Source organism: Gossypium hirsutum, chromosome A03 (assembly GCF_007990345.1).
Source record: "Gossypium hirsutum isolate 1008001.06 chromosome A03, Gossypium_hirsutum_v2.1, whole genome shotgun sequence".
In the NCBI taxonomy this organism is placed as follows: Eukaryota; Viridiplantae; Streptophyta; class Magnoliopsida; order Malvales; family Malvaceae; genus Gossypium; species Gossypium hirsutum.
The window spans coordinates 9203468-9230361 of record NC_053426.1 but is presented as its reverse complement, the minus strand read 5'-3'; the positions used below and the strand labels follow the sequence as shown (position 1 = coordinate 9230361).

The window sequence follows — 26894 nt, the reverse complement described above, 5'->3', positions numbered from 1 at the left end:
TAGCCGATTCTCGGACTAACATAGCAAGTGTGAATTTAGCTATACATGCCATTAAATAATTAATGATAGTGTGATATCTCCTAACTATTTTAAATGTGTTTTTCATATAGTAAATGTCTTCTAACCGAGCAAGAGCAGAATCCGAAGAAGTTGAAATTACTTCTCAAGCTTCTACGACGAGTTGCAAATGGTAGTAGTAGTAGTAGAAGGTCCGAATCAGAGGGCCGAAGTGAATATGATAAAGAGGTTTTCTTTGAAATGTTGGATAAATGGTTTCCTGAATATTTGAGAAGAAATTCTGCTGTTTTTCAATCACAACCTCCCCCACCAAATACTCAGACTGTGCTTGAGAGACCATCGAGTATTGAAACTGCTAGAGTTGGTAAGGCTCTAGTGGATAAACTCAAAAAATATGGAGCTGAGGAATTTAGAGCTACAATTGAAGATGATCCAGAAAAGCTGAATTCCGGCTGGAAAATACTACTCGAGTGTTAGACGGATTATCATGTACTCTAGCTGAATGCTTGAAATGTGATATATCTTTGTTAAAGGACACAGCTTATCACTGGTGGAAAATTGTAAGTTCAGCGGTTCCAAAAGAAAATATTACTTAGGAATTCTTTCAATCTGAATTCAGAAAGAAATATACTAGTCAAAGATTCCTAGATCAGAAAAGGAAAGAATTTTTAGAATTAAAGCAAGGGAACAGGATCGTTGTAGAATATGAAGTGGAGTTTGTTCGGTTAAGCCAATATGTTAGTGAATGAGTCCGAACAGAGGTAGAAATGTGTAAATGTTTCAAGGAAGGATTAAATGAAAATATAAAATTACTGATTGGTATTTTGGAAATAAGAGAGTTTGCAGCACTTGCTGATCGTGCAAAGAAAGCTGAAGAGCTAAGTAAAGAAAAGAATAAGGCAAACAGAGAAGCCCGATCCTCTAGGAAAAGACCTATTAGTAGGTCTCAATAATTTTCTTCAAAGAAATCAAAGAGGTATCAACAAGGATCTACTTCTTCAGCTGGGTATTCATGTAAAGAACGTGGTTCTCAACGCTTTAATCTCAAGTCTTCGTCACCATCAGTAACTAGTGTTGGAAGTGTGGGAAACGTGAAGCCAAAATGTAAACACTATAACAAATTTCATTATGGGGAATGCCGAATGAAAATCGGTGCATGTTGCAAATGTGGTTCACATAATCTCCTTTTAAGAGATTGTCCGAAAATAGTTGAAAAAAATGCTGAACAGATTTTAAAACCAAGTAGTACTGCTTTAAGGGGCAGACCACTTAGACATCCCGGAAATGTCAGTAGTAGCTGAAGTACTACAAAAGATTCAAATGCTAAATTTGAGGCTCGAGCTCCTGCAATAACGTATGTTATACATGCCCGAGAAGATGCTTCAGTATCAGATGTCATTACTGGTACTTTTTCTTTGTTAGATACTGATATTACTGCATTAATTGATCCTGGTTCCACACACTCGTATATATGCACAAATTTAGTAAATGTTAATAATTTACCTGTTGAATTCACTGAATTTGTGGTGGAAGTTTCAAATCCTTTAGGTCAATGTGTAAAAGTGGATAAAGTTTGTAAAAACTATCCACTTATGGTAAAAGGGTAAATGTTTCTTGGCTAATTTAACGCTACTGCCTTTTGATAAATTAGATGTGATATTGGGAATTGATTGGTTAACCCAACATGATGTAGTGGTTAATTGTAAGCAGAAGTATATTGTGTTAAAATGTCAAGACGGTGAGTTACTTCATGTTGAATCTGACAAGCTAGATGGATTATTTAATATGATTTCAGCAATAGCAGGACAAAAATGTATGAGGAAGGGGTATGATGCTTACCTTGCTTATGTGTTGGATACTAAGGTAACTGAGTCAAAGACTCAATTTGTGCCAGTTGTATCTGAGTTTCCAGACGTATTTTTGGAAGAATTACCTATCTTACCACCTACCAGAGAAGTGGAATTCTCTATAGATCTAATTCCGGGAACAACACCAATATCGATAGTACCTTATCGAATGGCTCCTGCCGAGTTGAATTAATTGACAGGGGTTTTGCTCGACCTAATTTCTCACCATGAGGTGCTCTGGTGTTATTTGTAAAATAGAAAGACGGATCTTTGAGGTTGTGTATTGATTACCGGCAACTCAACAAAGTCACTATAAAGAATAAATATCCACTGCTTCGAATTGATGACTTATTTGATTAGTTGAATGGAGCTATTGTATTTTCAAAGATTGATATTCATTCGGGTTATTACCAGCTCCGGGTGAAGGATTCAGATGTTCCAAAGGCAATTTTCAGAACCAGATATGGTCATTACGAATTCTTGGTGATGCCATTTGGTTTAACAAATGCACCAGTAGTGTTTATGGATTTAATGAACAAGATTTTTAGACCGTACCTAGACAGGTTTGTCGTGGTTTTCATAGATGATATTTTAGTTTATTCTCGAAGTGAAGATGAACATGCTGAACATTTGAGGATTGTGTTAAAAACTTTACGGGAAAAACAATTGTATGCCAAGTTTAGTAAATGTGAATTTTGGCTACGAGAAGTTAGCTTTCTTGGTCACATTGTATCTGTTGAAGGCATCAGAGTTGACCTGAGAAAAATTTTAGTAATTATTAATTAGAGTCCACCAAAGAACGTGTCAGAGGTCAGAAGTTTTCTGGGCTTAGCCGGATATTATCAGAGGTTTGTTAAAGGATTTTCAATGATTGCTTCTCTGATAACTTGTTTGTTACAGAAAGATGTAAAATTCAAGTGGAATGATAAATGTCAGCAGAGTTTTGATAGACTGAAGACTTTGTTGACTAAAGCACTTGTATTGGTACAACCTGAATCGGGTAAGGAATTTGTAATTTATAGTGATGCATCTTTAAATGGTTTAGGTTGTGTTTTGATGCAAGAAGGTAAAGTGGTTGCTTATACTTCAAGACAACTTAAACTACAGGAAAGAAATTACCCGATACATGATCTTGAACTGGCAGGCATAGTGTTTGCATTTAAAATATGGCGGCATTATTTATATGGTGAAAAATGTCATATTTACACTGACCATAAAAGTCTGAAGTATTTAATGACACAGAAAGACTTGAATTTGAGGCAACGTAGGTGACTCGAGTTAATAAAGGATTATGATTTGATTATTGACTATCATCCGGGAAAGGCCAATGTTGTGGCAGATGCACTGAGTAGGAAATATTTGTTTACTTTAAGAGTAATGAACACCCAGTTATCTTGTTCAGATGATGGTTCAGTTGTAGCTGAATTAAAAGCTAGACTGACATTTATACAACAAATCTATGAAGCACAGAAGAGTGACAATGAGTTGAAAGTTAAACGGAAGCAATGCCAAAAGAATTCTGATTCAGAGTTTCAAATTGGGTTTGACGATTGCTTGTTGTTTAAAAATAGAATATGTGTTCCGAAGAAATCAGAACTGGTACAAAAGATTTTGTATGAAGCTCATAATGGTACAATGTCAGTTCATCCCAGTAGTAATAAAATGTATAATGATTTGAAAAAGATGTATTGGTGGCCAGGAATGAAAAGAGATATTTCTGAGTTCGTAGCCAAATGTTAAATATGTCAACAAGTGAAAGCTGAGCATCAGGTGCTTTCAGGGTTATTACAGCTAATCAATATATCGGAGTGGAAATGGGAAAGGATTACCATGGATTTGTAATGGGATTGCCTATGTCACCAAGAAAGAAAGATGCTATTTGGGTAGTTGTTGACTGGTTAACAAAGTCGGCACATTTCATATTGGTACGTATGGACTTTTCATTGGATAAATTAGCCGAATTGTATGTCTCTGAAATTGTTAGATTGCATGGTGTACCGGTTTCTATTATTACTGATAGAGATTCTAGATTTACATCCTGATTTTGGTATAAATTGCAAGAAGCATTGGGGACACAGTTGCATTTTAGTACTGCATTTCATCCCCAAACTGATGGCCAATCAGAATGAGTGATACAGATTTTGGAAGACATGTTACGATATTGTGTACTTGAGTTTAAACGTAACTGGGAAAATTATTTGCCTTTGGTTGAGTTTGCTTATAATAATAGTCACCAATCCAGCATCAAAATGGCACCGTATGAAGCTTTGTATAGTCGAAAATGTAGAACTCCATTGTATTGGACAGAGCTTAGTAAAAAGAAGATTCATGGCATTGATTTAATTCGGGAAACTAAAGAAAAGGTAAAGGTGATGCAAGACAACCTGCAAGCAACTTCAGACAGACAAAAGTCTTATGCTGATCTTAAAAGAAAAGAAATTAAGTTTGAGATTAGTGATAAGGTACTCTTGAAAGTTTCACCCTAGAAGAAAGTTCTCCGGTTTGGCCGTAAAGGAAAATTAAGTCCTCAGTTTATTGGACCATATGAGGTCAGTGAAAGAATTGGATCGGTAGCTTATCGATTAGCATTACTGCCAGAACTTGAAAGAATTCACAATGTTTTTCATGTGTCAATGTTAAGACGGTATCCATCGGATCCATCACATGTTATCTCTCCAATAGAAGTGGAAATTCAGCCCAACATGACATATAGTGAGGAACCAATTAAGATCTTAGCACGGGAAACAAAAGAGTTGAGAAATAAAAAGATAGCATTGGTAAAGGTTCTTTGGCAGAAACATGGAATTGAAGAAGCTACTTGGGAACTTGAAGATATCATGAAAAGGCAGTACTCGGATCTCTTCACTAGTAAGATTTTCGAGGACAAAAATCTTTAAGGGAGGAGAGTTGTAACAACCAAATTTCAGTGAAATCGGAATAGTGGTTTCGAGACAACAAATCCGAGTCTGAAAAATGAAATTATTTAAATTTCATAAAATGGTAGGTATTATGATAAGAATATTGCATGAAAAATTTTATCGAAAAATTTTATCAATTATGTGTCTAATTGTAAAAAGAGACTAAATTGAAAAAAATGTCAAAGTTGAATTCTAGTAGTTATAAGGATTAAATAGCTATAGAATTAAAAGTGAGAAGTCCTTATATGGCAATTAGACCATTGATGGAAAACATGTAGATATTTTTAACGAGTCATCCATGGAAAATTTGAAAAAAGTTAAGGACTAAAATGGAAATTAAATTAAATAATATGTGATAAATGATTAAATAGAATTAAAACTCATTTTATATCATTTTCTTCTTCATAAAATACATGGAAACCGTAGGAGAGAGAAAGGAAGCTTTTCAAGATTGAATTGATAAGTTTTATGTCTAGTTTTTAGTAATTTTTATATTTTTGAGATCGGGAAAGCTTAATTTCTTTATTTGAGTGATTAAATTGAAAGAAAACCAAAGTTTAGAAAATTACCTATGGATGAATATGCTGTAAATTGAAAGTTTTTGATAGAAAATGAAAGATTATTGATAGATAAATCACTTATACAAGGAGATTTTTAGTGAAAACATGTGTATGGATTAAATTGGAAAGTAGTGAAATTCTTGGAAAAATTCTGAAATTTATGAAATACATGTGCTGTAAAGTTATATTAGAATTTTGAATAAGCTTGAAATAAGGAGTAAATTGGATGAATTTCAATTTTCGAGCCTAGGAACGAAATTGGAATTAATTAAAAGTTTAGGGGAAAAATGGTACTTTTGCCTAAAATGTGAAATAGGCTTGATTGAATGTAAAAATCATAGAATTGATGATTAAATTTATTTATATAGATCTGGAAGTGTCGCACATAGAAAAAAATCGAGGGAAAGAAAAAGTTTCGGATTAGTAGATATGATCAATTATCAAGGTAATTTCGTATAACTAAATTAAGCATGTAAATCTGTTGAATTGATTGTTAAACTATATGCATCATGTCTTGTATTCGGTAAGTACATGTAATAAACAATTATTGATTTGTGACTTATATAAATGATGAAATGGTGCATGAATCCGTATGAATATTGATTTTCGATTGTACAGGTGATTACCATGAATATGAGATCTTGCATATGTTGCAATAAAGGTTGTCCCTAAAGGATAATCTTTTGATCTCATTATGAAAAGGGAAATGTATCCCGAAAGGGTAATACTTGAAAAGGACTTATGTACCCAAATAGTACAATTTGAAAAGGCTATGTACACTTTGTGTGTACACTTGGAAAGGTTAGGTATATTTTGTGTATACCATATGAAAAGGAAAGGTATACTTTGTGTATACCACTTGGAAAGGAATGTACACTTCAAGTGTACAACTAGAAAGGAAAAGGTCCATCAGAAATTTAATAATTCAGCGGTAACAATATACATAGTGATATAAAGAGAAATGACATGATGAGCTCATCTATGCATTTTAGTATTTTTGGAAACTAATCAATTGGTTGAATGATTGTGTATAGGCCTTATTTTCTAATTGACTAAGTTAATGGACTTATTACTTAATGTGTGAATTACTTAATGAACATGAATGATAAGTGTATTTTGGTTATATGAACTTACTAAGCATTAATGCTTACTAGGTTTATTTTTCCTGTTTTATAGTGCTCAAAGCTCGTAAAGGTTGGATTTGGGATTAGAGTTATCATCACACTATCAATCCCTTGATTTTGGCAAAAATTAGACTTATTTTGATATAATGGCATGTATAGACTAATGTAGACAAGTAATACTTAAAAATGTTGGTTTGTAATCTAGCCATTGGAATGACTAGTAATGTATGTTTAAATGATGATATGGTAAGGTATTGTATCATGAGTTGTTCCATGAATATAAATTGCCAAATTTTCTGTGAGAGTAAATTTAAAAGCATGATTGAAAATAGGAACACATCAATTTGAATATTGGAAATTGGTTGAAATGGATGGTATATACTTGTAAGTTTTCATGCAGGAAAATGGTTAAGTTTGGGTGAGAAATAGGGCTGGGAAATGGCTTTATTTTGTCCACACGGGTAAGACACACGAGCGTGTGTCTAGGCCGAGTGTGACACATGGACAGGCCACGGGCATGTGAAATGACCGTATGTCCCCTGTATCCTTATATATGAAGTCAAGATAGTACACGGGTAAAAGACACGACCGTGTGTCTTGGTCGTGTGAGGGACACGGGTTTCAAGCATGGTCGTATGTCAAAATCATGTGAAAATGGCTTAAAAATGGTGAAAAATCAGTTTACCACACGGCCTAGCCACATGGGCGTGTGCCCCTTTGATACTTAAGAAATTGCAAGTCAGAATTCCACACGGGCTGGCCACATGGCCATGTCCCAGGCCACACGGACGTGTGCCCTTATCTTCAAGGTAAAATTTCTAAAGTTACCGGTTTAGTCCCGAACCACTTTCAAAGCATGTATTGGTCCCCGTAGACCCATATTAGGTTCTTTATGGTGAAATATGAAATGTTTTGATTTGGAATGCAAATTTTTTACTCAGTTTTATATAAATGCTAGTGTATAAGCCTGGTAATGCCTCGTAATCCTATCCGGTGGTGGATATGGGTTAGGGGTGTTACAGTTAGAGCTGATATCATATTGGGCATAAAACTAGTTCATTCTGTTTCAATACTAAGCAAATCTCCATTCAAATGTTTCAAAACAATTTGTTTCAATTTTCAACTAACAAATGCATCATGAACTATTAACCAATCTGTTCCCAGAATAACATCAAATTCATCAAATGGTAATAACATCAAATCAGTAGGAAACTCGTAACCTTGGATTTTTAGCAGACAGTTTTTACAAACTTTATTAACTATCACACTCTGACCTATCAGATTTGACACTATAACATCAAATTTAGTGAACTCTACGATTATTTTCTTTTCTGAAGCTAATGTTGTACATATATAAGAATGTGTGGATCCAGGATCAATTAATGCAATAACAATAACATCAAAAATAGTGAAAGTACAAGCAATGACATCAAGACTCGTAGCTTCCTTTTTAGCTCGAGTCGCGCAAGTTCTTGTTGGTACCCTACCTTCATACTTAAAAGTTGTATTGCGTAATTCCATTCGACTCATTCTAAAGGTATTTTCAGGTCTCGATTTTCTGCCCCTCTATGATGCATGTGTAGACTTGTCAACTCGTTCTGAACTAGATTCAACTTTATTTGAACCTTCTCTGATTAAAAGTTGATGTGAGCCATAGCGACAACATGCCCCTGATTTGATCCGACACTCTCCCAAATGAAGTTTTCCACAGTGCTTATAGGTAGAAGTGTCGGTGTTCCAAATGCTATCAACATTTGCCACTGAGGTAGCTTGAGTCTTTGAAGGAAACTGTCTGAATGTACTTTTTCTTGTATTCCCAGTAATAGGAACAAATTGACTACTGTATTCTTTTGGTTTCTTTGGTGAAGCTGCAGAAAAATTTCTGAAGTCATTTTGTTTGCTCGAAGTTTCTTTCCTGACTTTAGCTCGCTTCTTGTCTTTCCAAATTTCTTCTATTTTCTAGGTACGTTCAGATAATACCACATTTTTTTAAATTTCAAACATTCCCACCATTGTCCATATATTTTCATTCAATCCCCTTTCAAATCTAGCACATATTTCAGCTCGAGAAGTTAGTTGTTCCTAAGCATACTTACTCAAACTCATAAATTTACACTCATATTCAACAACATGCATGCTTCCCTATTTTAGATCTAAGAATTTACGTTTCTTGTCCTTCAAATATAGCTGATTGACATACTTCTTTCTAAATTTATTTTGAAAGAATTCCCATGTTACTTGATCTTTCGAAACTACTGTTGTTAGAGTAACCTACCATTGATAAGCATATTATTTTAACAATGAAATGACATATTTCAAACTATCTTTAGGAGTACAATTCAATTCATCAAAGACACGTTGCACATTTTCTAACCAATATTTGGCTTTAGCCAAATCTTAATTGTACAATCCACGAAAGTCCTCAACTCCATATTTACAAATTTTATCAGTAGGAGGTCGATGAGCAGGTACCTGAGTTATATTCTAAGGATGAGTGGGTGCAGAAACAAATACAGGAGGGGGTGGAGGTTATGAAGCTATTGGATTATTTTGCATAAACTGTGTAAACACCTCATTCATCATCTGAAAGAAAGTATTACGATCTCCACTTCTAGGTAATTGAGATCCAGACATCTCTTGGCTTGCTCCTTCATCGGAACTTGGAGCATGACTTTCAACTTCGTCATTATCAACAGGATTATTTCTTTCGGCCATTTAATAATCTATAAAAGAAAACATTTTCATATCAATTTGTGAGCATCACACACTTTACTAGTTAATATGGCATATAATTCTAGACTCGATATACGCTATGTTTAGTTCTAGAACCTACTAAACTATATCTCTGATACCACTAAATGTAACACCCCCTAACCCATCTACATCGTCAAATTAGAGCTACGAGCATTATAGTACAATTAAGAACTTTTACATTTTCAAACAATAACAATTATCACTATTTATCCCCTCTTGAAAGCTAAAACTTGAATATCTAACAAGACTATTCCAATTATAAACATCTAAGAATTAAACCATTTTATGATATCTACCTTCAATGATACCAGTAGAATGACCTGCTTCAATCAAATTAAGATTATAGAATAGTTTAAAACATCAATCACATGTAAACTAATATATATAATTTGATTTTAAAACTCCAAGAGGATCTATTTGCAAACTTCAATCATATAAAAGAATTTAATCTCGAAACAATAATTTTTAAAGCTAAAAATGAAAGTTCCGTAGTTGGTATCAATACCTAATTGATACCTTTTAGAAAAATCGATACCAAAATTCAATTTAGTTTTCTTTGAAAAGAAATGGTATCAATAACTAGTTAGTGGTATCAATATTTTATGAAATGCATCGATATTCAACTTAAAATCAATACCATTTTGACATTCTGTTTTATTTAGATACTATTCATTTAGTCAAGTATTGATACTATATACCAAAGTATCAATAGTTATCTCAAAAGTGGTAAAAATCTTATCTTAGAATATTCAATTCATGCCAAAAAGTTACTTTACCACAAAAGACAATTATTTATCCATTTAATCACCTAAATAACTAACCAATGTGTCCTCATTGACACCACATCTCAAAAACTAAACAAATCACATTCATCAAAGATAATTCTACTAAACTATATAGTTTATTTTCATATTATCCATCACAACCAAAACTAAACTATAATGAGCTACTTCAAATATTATCAAAAGACACCTATAATGTTAGTATAAACACTAAATTAGTATTAAGGTTATATACAAACAAGGTCCTAAATCATGTTCACACATTTGCATAACAACACTCTAATTACATGCCATGTATAACCAAAAGTCATGACTTGAAAATCTACCATAAGGTGATGAAGATCTGTGTGTGCTTCGACAATCTAAACAATATGCTTCAAAAGTTCAAAGTCTACATAAGAAAATAAAAACAAAAGCAAGCATAAGAAGTACTTAGTAAGCTTCCAAAAAAATCAATACTCTACTTTCTATGTTCATTAAACAACTATGAGCATTAATCAATTGAAATTCAACCTTATTTCAACATGATTCAAAATTTCACAGTCAGTAACATTTAAACATACAGATACTCAAAATTCATAGCTTGTTATACTTCGTTGAAACAATTTCGCGTTAGATCACTTTTATTATTCCGATGGATCGTTGTAGAAGTATTCAATATGTAAATCTAGAAACATATAATGCTCATAAGAGCCAGTCGGGTACAGATTGGTTGCGTCAGGTTACCGTTGCGGGTTAAACTAATGACAACATAGATAAACTAGCTTGGCCAGAGCTAGGTAAACGTATTAAATGACAATGGATAGCTAAATCAGGCTAAATCTGAGTCCGCAACACATGCAAGAGTGATGGTCCAGAACATATATTCATACATAAATTTCTCGTATGAAGCTTTTACTTGATCCATCGAAATCTTTTTAGAAATTCATTTCTACTTCTTCTAAATCTAATTACTCACTATAGGGACAACTCAATATATATATAAGTGCAATTAATAATATTAATATCAAATTATAACCCAGACATCAATAGAAACTTACCAAACTTTGATATATACCCAAAACCGAAGATGATTACTCGATGACCTTCTCTTTCCCACGATTAACAAATGATCCACTCGTCTCTTGATCATGTAATGAAAACAAGCTAACCAAACAAAGCTCTTTCCGTGGTGGTTCTTTCCCCTTTCAATTTGGGCAATTTAGAGAAGAAAGATGATAGTTCTTTTACTAATTTACAGTTAACTTAATTACCCTTTTGCCCTTAAAAATTACTTAAAATTTCACAAATTAACAACCATGACCGTCCACTATATTTAATAATTGTCTAATTACCATATAAGGCCAACAATTCAAGTACTTACGCTTTATACTACTTTTAACTAATAACCACTAACTTTTATAACTTTAATTATTTAGTCCCTTTTACTTAATTACCTAACTAAATATTAAAATTTATTAATCAAACTCGAATAATACATCATAAAATCCCTATAAATATTAAAAAATCAATAAAAAATTGACTTACTAGCCAGAACTGTGGTCCTATAATTACTATTCCCAACACCACTAAAAAACGGGATGTTACATACTCTATCGAATTTTAGTGAAAAATTGATTTGGGTTATTTTTCTGAACTCAAATAAATTCTATTTTCCGTGAGTACTTGTAGTTCAAATTTGTGAGATTATAATTGAATAATCATTGATGATTATAATTTAATTTTGTGAGATTAAATTTTTATTTTGGATTTTTCCTACAGAGAGTCGGCTTTTACCACTTGAAAGTCTTAGTTTTCATCCTATGTTTAGTTCTAAATTAGGCCCACTCTCTCAGCATTTGAGGGTTCAAGAATAGTAAAGAAGATTATTCAGTTGAAAGTTAAAAGGATTTGCGTGCTAGATCTAAGATTTGACAAATCTACCCAGCTTAGAAAGATCTTGTTTTATGTAAAATTCAGAAATTCTGTTGTGTAGCTAAATTTGTTTTTCATAACCTATTTTTTAAGTAATTAGTATCAAAGTCAAGTTGTGCTATGTCTACTAGTATAAATTGAAGACCAAATTTATTCATCTTTCTCTTGTTTGATTAAATTGATAAAAAGTGGTCTTAATGTTATGCATGTTTTCGTTTGATATATGTGAATTGGTGTTTTTTTGTTGTATAATCACTATTATTATGTAATTTTTTCCAAAGTTGTGATTACTAGAATTAGACTGTAGACTATCATTTCTATGCAGGTTTTTTAATTTTCAGCAATTAGAAAATCTTATAAGCCAAAAACGAGCTAGAAATCTTGTGACGAAATTTGAAACGGATATGATATACCAGTTCAATGGCCAAATGGCACACCTCATTGGGAACTTTGAATTTAGCATGACAAGTTTTTTTTATCTAGTGTTTGAAATCTATTTGATGTGAAACTTTAGATTTTTCATGTGATCAAAGTTTTGGACATCATGAAAAGATCATATTTTGAGAAAGCATGTACGAGATCATAAAAGATAGGCAGAAGTCCATGAGAATCAAAAGAGGACTCAGGCAGAGTGCCACAACATGGGCTTTCACCACCCCAGGACATTGCACCGTGTAGGTTGTGTGTTGCTACACATGAGCCAAGTGCCCTCGAAATGCCACAACATACGGGTCGTGCATCACAATGTATACGCTAGGCTCCCTCGAGGTGCCCTGACGTGTGGGGCAAGCACTACAACATAGAACGACATTCAATTTTTTGGTTTAAGACATTTTGGATTGACTTCCTAAAGTTTGTTTGATGCAAAACTTTAGATTTTTCACGTGACCAAAGTTTCAGCCATCGTGAAAAAAAATCTATATTGAATAGCAGGTTCAAAAACTAAGGGAAGTGAAACATTTTTTGTTTTAACTTTTGGTTTATGATGAAAAACAGAGTTTTAATCGAGAATAGATCAATTAGTGTGGAGTATTTATGCAGGTAGATTGCTTGGAAAAGTTTAAGGCACAAATTATGCTTTTGGAAGACTTTGTAATCCTTTTACAATTTTTTTTCTTTGGATGGAACCATGGGAACTTTTGGCTAGTTAGATCCAATTTATTTTAAATTTTGAATTTGTTATTGATAATATATTGTATGATTGAATGTTGAATGAAATTGATAAGCATGTCATGCATATATGATTAAGCATGTCATTTAGGTTAGGAAAGAATGTCACTTGATATTATCTATACGTTTAATCATCCATCCATAAAATTAGAATAATAAAAACCTTGCATGTTTATAAAAGATTGAGTGGGACAAGGTCTCTAAATAAGACTCACTGCCTCCATTAATGATTTATAAGTGATAGCTTGATAATATTTTGATCCAGTTTTACCCTGGCCATACCCACAATAAGTAATATCATGAGGGCTCATTAGGTGTGATTCCTTTAAGAGGACAACTAGTCATATATGATTCATGTTGAGATTATCCCGCGATGATTCATATTGAGAACATATTTATGATGGAGGTTAAGTTAATGGTTATACACTTAAACATTATTTTAATTAAATAACTTCCCATAAGGCACTAAGTTAAATAATAGCAAAAAGTGAAACAATTATTAATATTTTTGTAGTCTAAATGGTTTATATTCACATATTAATTGGATAAAATTCATGTTCTTGCTAGTTGATTATGATTACTCCATGATAATATAATTTAGTGGGTGCAGAATTTATCATTGCAACTATTTACATTTTTTCAAGGTTTAATATAAGAAGTATGCATCTTGAATGTTGCTAAATTAGCTGAAAATTTTGCTTAATGCAAAGATTGTTAATTATGGTAAATTTTATTTTTTTAATACGAACCAACTCCTCTCATTAAAATTCTAACTAAAAACTAGTTGAACTAAAATAATTAAAAGTACATAAATATGATTAACATGATTAAAAAATTTTATTCAAAGATAAAAATTCATATTACCTAATTAATTAGCACACTTTCACTTACCATAGTGGACTTGTGTGAACAAAAAAGATATACAGAATGTTATCATGAAATACATGAATATGTGAGTGCAGATTTTTGCAAAACACTAGAAGTGATAAAACACAAGAACCGAAGTGCTAAATTCATGAGCGCGCTAAGTATTCCTAATTGCATGCCATCTATATTCCACAAGCTCAAGACTTGTCTACACGAAAATTATCACTAATATAAACCCAATTTACATTATAAATATAATCTAATTTTCAAATTTTCATATCTACAATAATCTTCCACACTTTACAATTTAATCTCTTATTTCACATATAAGGAACACACATAAATAACACTTGAATTCTTTCTCTAATTTGCTCATATTAACACTTTTCATAATTTGTTTCTCAACTTCTAAATATATTTTTATATATATAATCATCAAGTTTATATTATTTATATAGCTATCAAATTTGTAACAACCCGATTTTGGGCCAAGTCGGAATAGTGGTTTCGAGACCACTAATCCGAGGTCAAAGAAATTATTTTTAATATTATTTTATGTGCTTTGGCATGATTATATGAGAGTATGAAAATTTTGGTGAATCAATTTTAGCGATTTCATGCTTAATTGTGAAAAAAGACTAAATCGCATAAAGTGCAAAAGCCCTATTTTGATAGCTAAAGGTGTCAAATAGCTGGAGAATATGAGGGTATTTAAAGGGAAAATAGACCCCTTAGAAGCTGATGGCCGGCCATAGGGGACAAGAAATTCAAATGGTCAAATGGGTAGGTGACTTAATGTATAATAAAATATTACCCCAGTGTTTAGCCATCATCTTTTTCATTTCTTCCTTCTTTTCCATCAAAATTTTCAGCAAAAGTGCGATTTTTGGGAGCTTGAAATTTCAGGAACTTGTAACCCTCACAAGTGATCTTGATGGTTTTTCTTGATGATTTTTGTACTTTTAGAATCATTGTAGCATGAGCTTTCAAATAAGGGGACTATTTTGCAAAATGGTTGAAAGTCTAGGGTTTTACCATGAGAGTGTTCATGTTGTTTTCTGAAATTTTATGGAAGAAAATAAATCATGGTTGTGAAATAAACAACTTTTGTGAAGTAGTTTTCATGAAAACCCTAATTAAGGACCATTTTGCATAAGTTGTAAAATAGTTGATAAATGTGTGAAATAATGAGAAGTATGGGCTGATCCTAGTATAAAAATTATTCGGATAGGCTTGGTTAATGATAAAATGTGACAAAAATCAATTTTCAGGTCTAGGGGTAAAATGGTCATTTTGTGAAAGTCTAAGGGCAAAATGATCATTTAGCCCAATTATGAATTGTTGAGTACCTAGATCAATAAAATGATTAAATTTGTGAATTTTTATCATTATAGATCAAGAACTACAAAATCCGGGCCTAGACTGATGAAAAGCAAAACAAGTGGACTAAGTCGAACTAGTCGTCTACATTTTGTAATCTGAGGTAAGTTGTATGTTAATAATGCAACTATATCTTTATAACGTGTAATTGAGTTTATATGGCATAAATTGTCTTGATTTTGAATATGAGAATACACGTTGAGAAATTTACGTAGTAAAGACTTTCGTTGAACATTTGGAATAGACTTGGATATTTGCATCGTGATAATGGGTGATACGTGCGCTAGTGTAAGACATGTCTGGGACATGCATTAGCCACAGCATGAGAGCCAGTGTAAGACATGTCTGGGACATGTAACGGCATTGAGACGAGAGCTAGTGTAAGACATGTCTAGGACATGCATCAGCTTCGCGATATACAAGCTAGTGTAAGACTTGTCTGGAACATGGCGTCAGCTTGTTGTGTGTCAGTGTAAGACTTGTCTTGGACATGGCATCGACACCGATAGATGAGAGCCAGTGTAAGACCTGTCTGGGACATGGCATCGACCTCGCTATATGAAAGCCAGTGTAAGACTATGTCTGGGACATGGCGTCGGCATCTTAGCCCATGTTAGGGCTATTGGGTATCCGGTAGTATTCAAAATGGTTCAACAAAAGGTTTATGATTTATATAAAAATGAGAAAAGTTATGATCAGGTGATGAGTGGTACATGTACCTAATTGAAATGTATGAGATATGGGCTTAATGTATGCAATATGAGTTGTATTGGATGGTGATTAGTAAGTTGTACATATGTTTATTTATGGTATTCATGAATAAGCTATGAAAAGTTACGTGCATATCGTTCTATGATTAGTTGATGATTATTTTCATGCAACTTACTAAGCTTTATGCTTACCCTATTTTCTTTCCATTTTCTTATAGTGTCGCCAAAGTAGCTCGAGGATCATTGCCTGCGTCGAGGAAGCCAGTTACACTATCATCCGAAGCACTTAGTATAGTTAGATCTTTTATTTTGATTATGGCATGTATAGGACCCTGACCTTTGAGTTTTGTGTCACATTATTTTGGGGCCAAATGTGTTGGCTTGTTTTAGTATTTGACTCATTTTGTATAAGGCTATAGAAAAATGGCTAATATTGAAAGTCATTATACGAATACAAGAAGATCTTTCATGAATGAGAAAGTTGTTGGTTGCTTAAGCATATGTGAAACGTGTAGAGACCTTAAATGTGGTTGTTGGATTGAGAAATCATGTTATGTTAATCTTTAGTATGGTGGATGTTGTTATATTGTGTTTCAGGGCGGCTAAGGGCTTGGTAGATAGCCCTATATTGTCCACACGGGTAAACACAAGGGCGTATGTCTAGGCCGTGTGTGACACACAGTCAGCCCCACGGGCGTGTTGTTCAACCTTGTGTCCCCTGCATTAATTTTACAAGTCAGTATGCATGGTAATAAACACACGGGCAGAGACACGGTCGTGTGTCTCAGCCGTGTGGAGGACACGGCCTCTAGCCACAGGCGTGTGCCTTGGCCATGTGCCCCTAATTGGATGTTGACGTCAGAAATAGAATGTCAAGGTTTTTAGACACGGGCGTGTCATGGCCGTGTGAGGGACACGGGCCATGGATACGGGCGTGTGTCAGGCCGTGTAAAAACCCCTGTAGGTTCGAATTGAAAAATAAATCTATACGGGCGTGTCCCTAAATGTTTAGGCCGTGTGTGTCACACGGGCTATCAACACGGCCATGTTATAATGACCACAAGGCGTGTGCCCTATTTCAAGAGTTATTTTTCTAAAGTTAGTTAAAGGACTCGGGTTGGTCCCGAATGGTTTCCAATGGATGTTTGGGGCCCCGTAGGCCCATTTAAGGAGTTTAGACAAGGTTCGAAAAAGTTTTTAATTTGACCGAGTCTTAATGAAATCGAAATGATTGTATGTATGTGATTAAGTGTGGTAACACCTTGTATCCCGTCCCGACGTAGGGCTCGGGTGTGGGGTGTTACAAAATTAGCGTATATCTTACATCTAATTTTTTTATATGATAGGAAGAATTGAAAAAGTACTTACAAGTATTGGCTTGACAAAACTTTTTTTTTGACCTTCCTTCAAGCTTTTTCTATTTGTTTCTCCTTCTCAACACCTCATGCATCCACTTCTTTTTCTTTCATTTCATTTCATATCATTACCACAAAATATAAAAAAAAATTAAAATACTCATCAAATGACACTTTATACGGTTGTTGAAACCACCAAAACTAAATTCCTACTCAAAAAGAAATTTGCAGATAATAATGAATAGAGTTGAATCCACAGAGACTGATGATAATTTTATTTCTTGAATAAATATTAATAAAGTAAAAGATGAATGGAGGTTAAGAAAACTTAAAATTTAACCAAAATTAAAGAAAACTAAATTTAAAACTTAGCAAAAAGGCAATAATTAGAAGTTAAAAGAAAATCAATATGACAAAGCTCGAGGTAAAAGTAATATCTCCGCTTGATTCATGAGTTTTATCACCGATGAAAAGATAGTTTTTAGTGTTCTTTAATAAACTAATTACAGTTGTCGATGTTGCACCTAACAACCAATCTCTCATTATCATCTCGATAACCAAGGGGTAGCTCATTTGAAATTACTTCTCTTACCAATAAACAACCCTATAACTTTGCACTTAAAATTTAGCTTATAGACAATATTAAGATCGAGAAAGACCTAGTTCTAACCAACAAACTACCTTACCAGGGTTTATTTAAGTTAAATCACATGCCCACACAATATAGAATGCATATCTCCGTCATACCAACATATGTTGTTCGTCGCTAGTATTAGAATAAATCTAAGAGATGAATACATATCCAATATTCAACAAACTTGCATACTTGTAATTAAATCAGAAGACCTGCAAATATCAAAGATCAAAGAAAAGATGAAGAATAATTAGATCTCACAAACTATCCAAAACAAACTTTGAAATCCCTTCAACTAGAAAAAGTTTAGAAATTCATGGAGAAAATAAAACTAAGGTCGTGATGCTAGGTATAAATATTAACCTAATGATGTCTATTTAAAGGAAAATTTTATAATAGAGAAAATACAAATTTGCTCTTAATTACATAAAGCAAAATTTTTCTAGGTTTCTCGGTATTTTTCACGTCAAACTTCCAGACCATTTTTAGACACTTTTCTGACATTTTTTGGGCTCAAGCTGTGAAATAACTTTGGTTAGGTCGTTCAATTATTTTTTAATTGATATATTATAGGATAAAAAATGAGTTTTATAGGTTAAGTTATTTTTAAAATACTAAAGCTATGTTGTGCGAAAGTCCAATATGCAAAAAAAAAACTTGCCAAAAATAAACTTTAAACATACTTTTCTCTAAATATTCTCTAAACCTATAATAAATAAAATATAACTATAAATAATATTATTAAAAACATAAATAACATAATTCAAGGATAGAAATACCACAAGTAAATTGAGAAATTATGCACTTATCAGACTTTCACACTCAACTATATGAAATAAACATGATACTTCTAATAAATCATGAAAATCTTATCTTAGAACTTTAGTTTCTCAAACAATCTAACTTTCTCTCTCTTCAAGCATGAATTCACCACTTGCAACCTAAAATCTAAGCTTTCTAGGTTGTGAGAATCTTGATTCTACTAAAGATTTCCATAAAAATTGATGGTTTTAAGCATGGAAGACCTTTAATGATGATGGAGGACTAGATTGAAAGAAAAAAACTTCCTTCTTCAGCTATGGTGGAGACGTGAGAGAGATGAGAAGAATGGAGAAAGTTCTCCATACTTTTAGGTAATATTATCCTAAATATTTAAATAATAATATAAAATAAAAATATTATTACTAATAAAAATCAGGTTAGGATTGATTCTTTATTTCCAAGCAAATATTCTAAGGGTCATAATTCTTACCTACATTTTTTTATACAATAATAACATAAAGGCATAAAGATAAATTTAGTCCCTTATATTTATTTATTTTGTCATTTTGACTTTTATTATTTTAAGTCATTTGCCTCTCAACTTTTAAATTTTTGTTAATTTACTTGCTTTTGGATTGAATAATTGATTGAACTATTAAAATTTTTAATAGCATTGCTGTGGTCATCAATGTAGCAGTCCACGTATAATTTATAAAAATTTAAAAAAATAAAAAATTTTAAAAAAATTTATAAAAACTTTTAGAAAATTTTTATCAATATTAGAGATGAAATATACATAAAATGACGCATCAATATCATTAAAATTTTAACAGTTCAGTCAATTTTTTATAAAAATAATTTAATTAAATTTTAAAGATTAAATGCCAAATGATAAAATAAGTAAAGATTAAATTTATATTTATGGCTAATATAAAATAAAAGTAGATGACATAAAAAGAAATCTCTCCATCAAGTCCCACTTTCGAGGGCTAGTATTTTTTTTCTTCAATTTCTCATAAGATCTAATGATTTAAATCATGACAACAATTTCACTGTTGTTCCTTTAATTAAAATTTTCAATATTATCCATTCACTTTTGATAATAATTGCTGTCCATCTTTAATTCAATTTAGTCTTTTTTTATATTTTAATTTCACATTTTATAAAATTTTAGGAAATTTTACGATTTAATGAATTAATATTGTTCGATATATCAATCTTTTTAATTCTTTTTATCTTTTACTATCTTCTTCTCTCACATTTTATTTATTTTAAAAAATCCGACTTATATTTACCCAAATTAACACTACTACAGTTAAAAGAGGTTTTGAAGATATTACAAACTGAGTCTTACAAGATGGATTCACAAGATATAAGTGTAATAGAATTGTATTAACATAAAAAAAATCCCAAATAATCAATCTCCTTCAATGAATTAAATTATTTATTTATAAAATGTAAAAAACTAAAAATATGCGGTAAAAATATTAAGGATAAACTACACCCATGGTCACTTTTGTTTACCTTAGGTTACGTTTTAGTCACTTATGTTTGAAATGTTACGTTTTAGTCATTTACGTTATCATGTTGTAACATTTTAGTCACTGAGCCGTTAATCGTCGTTAATGGTGTAACGGTAAGCTGATGTGGCACGTTAAATCATCATTTCAAACAAAATTTTAGGTTAAATTATACAATTGATTCCTATGTTTTTTTTTTGTTTTAAGCAATTTAATTTTTTTCTTTTATGTTCTTTAAGCTTTCCTCTCTTTTTTTTCCATTCTCTTTTGTTTCTCTCTCTGTTTTCATACCTTTCCTATTTCTTTTAGCATATTAGGAAGTCAATTTGGTAGTGAAAAAATAAGTAGGAAGTTGACTGTTATTATTGCCTATAACCAAAACCCATAAACCTATATCATGCTTCTTTCTTCATTGCCAATTCGACTTCCTAGTATGTTAAAAGAAATAAAGAACGTAGGAAAATAGAGGGAGAAGCAAAAGAGAATTGAAAAAAAAAGAAAGTTAAAGAACATAAAAGAATTAAATTGCTCAAAATGAAAAATTACGGGTACCAATTGTATAATTTAACCTAAATTTTTTGTTTGAAATGATAATTTAACGTGCCACGTCAGCTTACTGTTACACAATTAACGACAATTAACGGCTCAGTGACTAAAATGTTACAACATGACAACGTAAGTGACTAAAACATAACATTTCAAACATAAGTGACTAAAATGTAACATAAGGTAAACAAAAGTGACCATGGGTGTAGTTTACCCAAATATTAAATGAAATTTGAATAAAAATTACAGACTATAAATCAAATTAAGGCATAATATATCAATTTTAGATTTTAATGTCTATATTTTTTGTTAATTTAGTTATTATTATTTTTATCTAACTTTTTATCGTTAACTTTTCAAAGAGAGTCAAATCGTTTTTTTTTAACGGAAATGTTAACTAAAACATTTATTTTTTAATGATGTTAGATTGTTAACCCACTTAAAAATTTACGTGTACTTTATGTTGACATGATACTATTTATCTTAATGTCAAATTAATAAATAAAATTAAAATTATAAAATACTCAAAAATTTAAAAAAAATCAAAATGCAAAACAAAAAAATAGCATGAAATACATATGGATTGCTAAATATGTCGTAATTAAACTTGTCCATGGAACGGGTGGCCCAACTTGAATTGGGCTTAGGTAAAGATTTTGTCCTTGAGCTGGCCCAACCCAACTGAAATTTAAATTAAATAATTTTTAAATTTAAATATAAGATATATAAATATTAATATAAAGTAATATCTTTTAAATATTTTATTATTTTTAAATAGTGATAATCGTTTTTTTGGCCTAATGGAACCAAATCAGGAAATTTTTTAAACAAGTTTATTTCCAATATTTAAAAATTTAATGTTTTAGTTAAATAATAATAATTTAATTTTTATTAAAAGATAGGTGGTAATTTAATTTTTTTTAAAGATTGGATAGCTTTTAAAATATGAGCTTTCTGAAGTCAGAGAAATTCAGAGGTTCTGCACAAGGAATTCGCAGATTGTTTTTCTACATATAAGCCGGCAACAAAATATGGCTGGCAAGGCTTGTAAGAGCTTTATATGGAAGGTTTTGTGTCTTTGGTGAACCTCCAACAGTGACTATGAATTCTGATGCACAAGACAAGCAGGGAGCTGACAGCATGATGCTCTGCAAGAATGATACTTATGCTTAGGCTCCTTTAAGCCTCCTATTGTAACAAAAAAAAAAAAGCATGTTCAATTAAATTTTTAAAAAAAAAATTAAGAAAGTAGTGAAAGGAAAAAAAAGAAAACCTTAATTATCAACCAAGAACACCAATATAGCATACTAAATAAATAAATCATGGAAATGTGTTCAATTCCACTTTTGAAGTATGCAACTGACTGAAACTGATGTAAACATGGAAACATAAAAAGGATATGCAAATATAAAACTGATGTAGACACTAGCTAAATCTGGGTTTATCCCTAGCTTGATGATTAAGCTTTGAGTGATTGGTATGGTTATTGACAGTATTAAGAAGTAGCTAGGCTGCACATAAACCCTAATCATTTCTGTAGTTGCTTAAAAGGAAGGTGGGTCAAAAGTCGTCTTCCCTTGGCTTTGCGACTCACCCATGGCTTCTCTTTGGTTGGAGATAGCTGTTATCACCAACCCATTTTGCATGACCCACTGACCTTTCTATGGAAATGATTACCACCAAGATGAATTTGAGTTCAATTGGTTGATTGGCAAGCTGTAAGAAGATGGTAGCCTTTTTTATTAGATACAGTTAGCTGTGGCATAATTTATTATATTGGAAAATTACCAATTAATCCAATTTTGTACCTATTGAATTTGATTTGATTAATAAATAAACCCCAATTAAAAATAACCTAAATTTATAAATATTAGAATTCAAAATGATTCGAATTCTAATGTCAAATTTAAAAAAAATTAAAATATTCGAATTCGATTTTAAATACAAATGAAAAAAATTTAAAATGATCTAATTTAAAAACTTGATAGGTAAACTCAAATAACTCATCCTTAAAATAATTTAAATTTGAAATTAAACCAAATCCGAAATAATTCGAACCCAACATAACATAAAAAAAAAGTTTAAAACATAAGTAAACTCAATCTAAGTTATTTCTATCTAAAACTGATCGCACCTCCAATTGACAAGTATGTATATTATCAAATATATTAGATAAAAGACAAAATGTACAGTTAAATTTAGTTTTTTAAATTAAAAAGCACCAAGTCTCATTAATTAATATTGAAGAATAAAATAAACAAATCAAGACATATACAGTTTCTTAGTTCCACTTAGGAAACTAAACCAAAGTCCCCTAATAATTCATCAAATAATAATCCTTTATAGTACTGTAAGATATATATATATAATTGGGTCAAAGACATCAGATTAAAATGCACAGTGGTTGAGATGTTTATTTCACTGTTTACTTCAATGGTAATAAAACATCTGAAGCCACATGATTATCTTAGAATACGTTTTCCAAAGGCTCCATTAATCTTAACCAAGAATTTTCTTCTATTATCACCAACCAAATGGGACTATACCTCTTCTACTTTCACTTGGTTTTCTTTATATGCATGGAAATATACGCTGGTTTTTTGAGAAAGGGTTCTCATTCCATTGTTAGTCTTCATCATTAAGCTGTATTATGGTTGGGGATGGTGAAATTTTGTGTATGAAGATACCGTTGACAGGCATAACAAGGACAAAACATTGATTAACCGACTTTAATGACACTCCACAGTGAACACTTGGGGCCATTGGTTGGTAATTCTCTGCTTTCTCAAACCTGCAACATCATGGACTTAAAGATAGTTCAATCTTGTCACTATATAAACATGCATATCTCCACAGTTTTTTTCATGAATCACCCCAAATTAAGAGCAAAACCTTCAAAGACTTCCATATTTTCTTTCCAGCTTAAAACATGGGTACTTCACCAGCAATTGTCATGATACTTTTTGTTGCTGTTGGCTGTTTCATGGCCTATCCTGAGGCTGTCACTGCAAAACACACAGGCATTACCAGGCACTATACCTTCAATGTATGTATATTGCATTGTTTACTTTGGGTAACTTGAGGTGAAAGTAATTGATGTAATCCTCAAGACCTCATCCAATTTTCCCTTGGCAGATAAAACTGAAAAACACCACTCGCTTGTGCCACACTAAGAGCATTGTCACAGTTAATGGGAAGTTCCCCGGACCTCGTGTTATTACCAGAGAAGGCGACCGCTTAGTCGTTAAAGTAGTTAACCATGTTCCAAACAATATCAGCATTCACTGGTATATATAAGTTGTTTAGGTTTCTATGGCTAAGCTCTTTTGGAATATGGTAAATTAATGTTGTTTACAGGCATGGAGTTCGACAGCTTCGGAGCGGATGGGCGGACGGGCCATCATACATCATGCAATGTCCCGTTCAAACAGGCCACTCTTATGTGTACAACTTCACCATTACCGGCCAAAGAGGAACTCTCTTCTGGCACGCTCACATTTCATGGCTTAGAGCAACTGTGTACGGACCGCTTATCATCCTCCCAAGGCGGAACGAATCTTACCCTTTTGTGAAGCCCTACAAAGAAGTGCCGATCTTGTTCGGTAATGTTAAGGAATCACCGATATCTTCTTCATGCAATGCAGCAAATGTATGATGTCCTTTGATGGCAATTTAACTCAATCATTGTTAACTACAGGAGAGTGGTTTAATGCTGATCCTGAGGCAGTTATTAATCAGTCTCTTCAGACAGGGGGTGGCCCTAATGTTTCAGATGCCTACACCTTCAATGGCCTCCCAGGTCCATTGTACAATTGTTCTGCCAAAGGTATATAAATATTTGCACACATGTATGTATCTATGTATTTATATATCCCTTTGGACATTAATGCATGTGATTTGTGATTAACAGATACATATAAGCTGAAGGTAAAGCCAGGGAAAACATATCTTCTGAGGTTGATAAATGCTGCGCTCAATGATGAGCTTTTCTTCAGCATTGCAGGCCACAGTTTAACTGTGGTGGAAGCTGATGCAGTGTATGTGAAACCCTTTGAGACCAATGTGTTGATGATAACACCAGGACAAACCACCAATGTTCTTCTAAAAACCAAACCTAAAGCTCCCAATGCCACTTTCTTGATGTTAGCCAGACCATATGCCACTGGCATGGGCACCTTTGATAATACTACAGTAGCTGGTATTCTTGAATATGAAACACCTTCCAGTAGCTTAAAAAACAGGCCACTTCTTAAACCAGGCTTGCCTGCTATCAATGCTACAAATTTTGTTGCCAATTTTACAAGCAAATTCAGAAGTTTAGCCACCGCCAAGTTCCCTGCCAATGTCCCACAAAAAGTAGACAAGAAGTTTTTCTTCACAGTTGGTCTTGGAACCAAGCCTTGCCCCAAAAACCAGACCTGCCAAGGACCAACAAATACCACAAAATTTGCAGCTGCAATGAACAACATCTCCTTTGCACTCCCAAGAACTGCACTCCTCCAATCCCACTTTTTCTCCCAATATTCTAAAGGGGTTTACACCACTGATTTCCCAGCTTTCCCTCTGATTCCATTCAACTACACAGGCACTCCACCTAACAACACACTTGTAAACAATGGCACTAAACTTGTGGTGATACCATTCAATACAAGCGTGGAACTAGTGTTGCAGGACACAAGCATCCTTGGTGCTGAGAGCCATCCTCTCCATCTCCATGGCTATAACTTCTATGTTGTTGGTCAGGGTTTTGGAAACTTTGACCCTGAAAACGACCCTCCAAAGTTCAACCTGGTTGATCCAGTTGAAAGAAACACAGTCGTGGTGCCGTCTGGTGGCTGGGTTGCAATCCGTTTTCAAGCAGACAATCCTGGTAACAAATGAGATCATACAAGTTTTATCTTCAAAACATGAGATGAGAATGCATTTAGTGATATTATATGTTAATCATGCAGGAGTTTGGCTGATGCACTGTCACTTTGATGTTCATCAGAGCTGGGGCTTAGGAATGGCATGGATGGTGTTGGATGGAGAACTCCCAAACCAGAAGCTGCCTCCTCCACCCTCTGATCTTCCCAAGTGTTGAGTCTTTTTTATCCCTTTTTGGGACTTGAAGCAACAAGCTTTACGTGCGTCCATAATTAACCATAGTTTTTGGTTCCCTTTGAAATCCTTGTTGGGAGAGTTTTGTTGTTAACTTATGTAATGGTTTTGCTTGTGTGTTATTTTGCCTAAGCCAACCTTGGCATTGAACAAATGAGTGCTTTATTTTTATTTTTATTTAAATCTGCCTAACAAAAATGGTGGAGATGGTTTTGTACTTGTACCAACCCAGAGTTTGATTGCAATTGTTGGGGATATAATAATTCCAAATTTCATCAAATCCAGATAGTGATTTCTTTACATTTTAATTTATAATAATTTCACTGTGTATTTTAATAAGAGAGAGGTGTACAAGCCTAATTTGGGGCTCAAAACCCAAACCCACTAAATGCCCACTGAACCCACTAAGCCTAAAACCCAAATAACCTAGCCCAATACATTAAAGAAAATAAAAGAAAACTTAAAACCCTAGCCGTTCAGCACATGCTCCCCATCCCATCCACCGTCTTTGCTGCAGCACCGCCCCATCAAGTCCACCGCCACAAGCACCTGCAATGCACTAACAAGACAAGACAGAAAGCAAGAAGCAAGTTGTAGAAAAAACGCCTATAAAAGGCTGAATCCATTACCATTTGTAACAATCGGCACTTGTGAAAATAAAAAAATATTAATTTCAAACATACAAGCAAAAAATAGAGACCTTAGTAACATCAAAAAGCAAGAAATAGCCCAATATCAGAAATCGGAGAACCGAAAATACCAAGATCTAAGGTGATTTTTACTTTACTTTCGTTTTGTTTTCGGAACCATTTTTTTCTCACTTACATACATATATTAAAAACATAAAAAATAATAATAAAAAAAGGAGAAAAATTACCCCAAAGGCGATTTCGGTGGCCGGCGCGGCGGAGCCACGATGGCGTGACGGTCGGC

General features: G+C 32.9%; 1 protein-coding gene across 2 annotated transcripts; it reads left to right on the top strand.

Annotated features, from left to right (window-relative positions):
• Positions 1-23725: 23725 nt before the first annotated feature.
• Positions 23726-26241, top strand: LOC107885977 (laccase-2). 2 transcript variants are annotated; one of them, XM_016809756.2, is made up of 6 exons: positions 23726-23907; positions 23997-24148; positions 24219-24463; positions 24559-24687; positions 24772-25731; positions 25814-26241. In XM_016809756.2, the coding sequence occupies exons 1-6, from the start codon at positions 23791-23793 to the stop codon at positions 25942-25944; spliced, it is 1734 nt and encodes a 577-aa protein (XP_016665245.2). In that variant the 5' UTR covers positions 23726-23790; the 3' UTR covers positions 25945-26241. The 2 variants fall into 2 exon arrangements, with proteins under 2 accessions (XP_016665245.2, XP_040963894.1); XM_041107960.1 differs by having other exon boundaries at positions 23741-23907; positions 25852-26241.
• Positions 26242-26894: the final 653 nt, after the last annotated feature.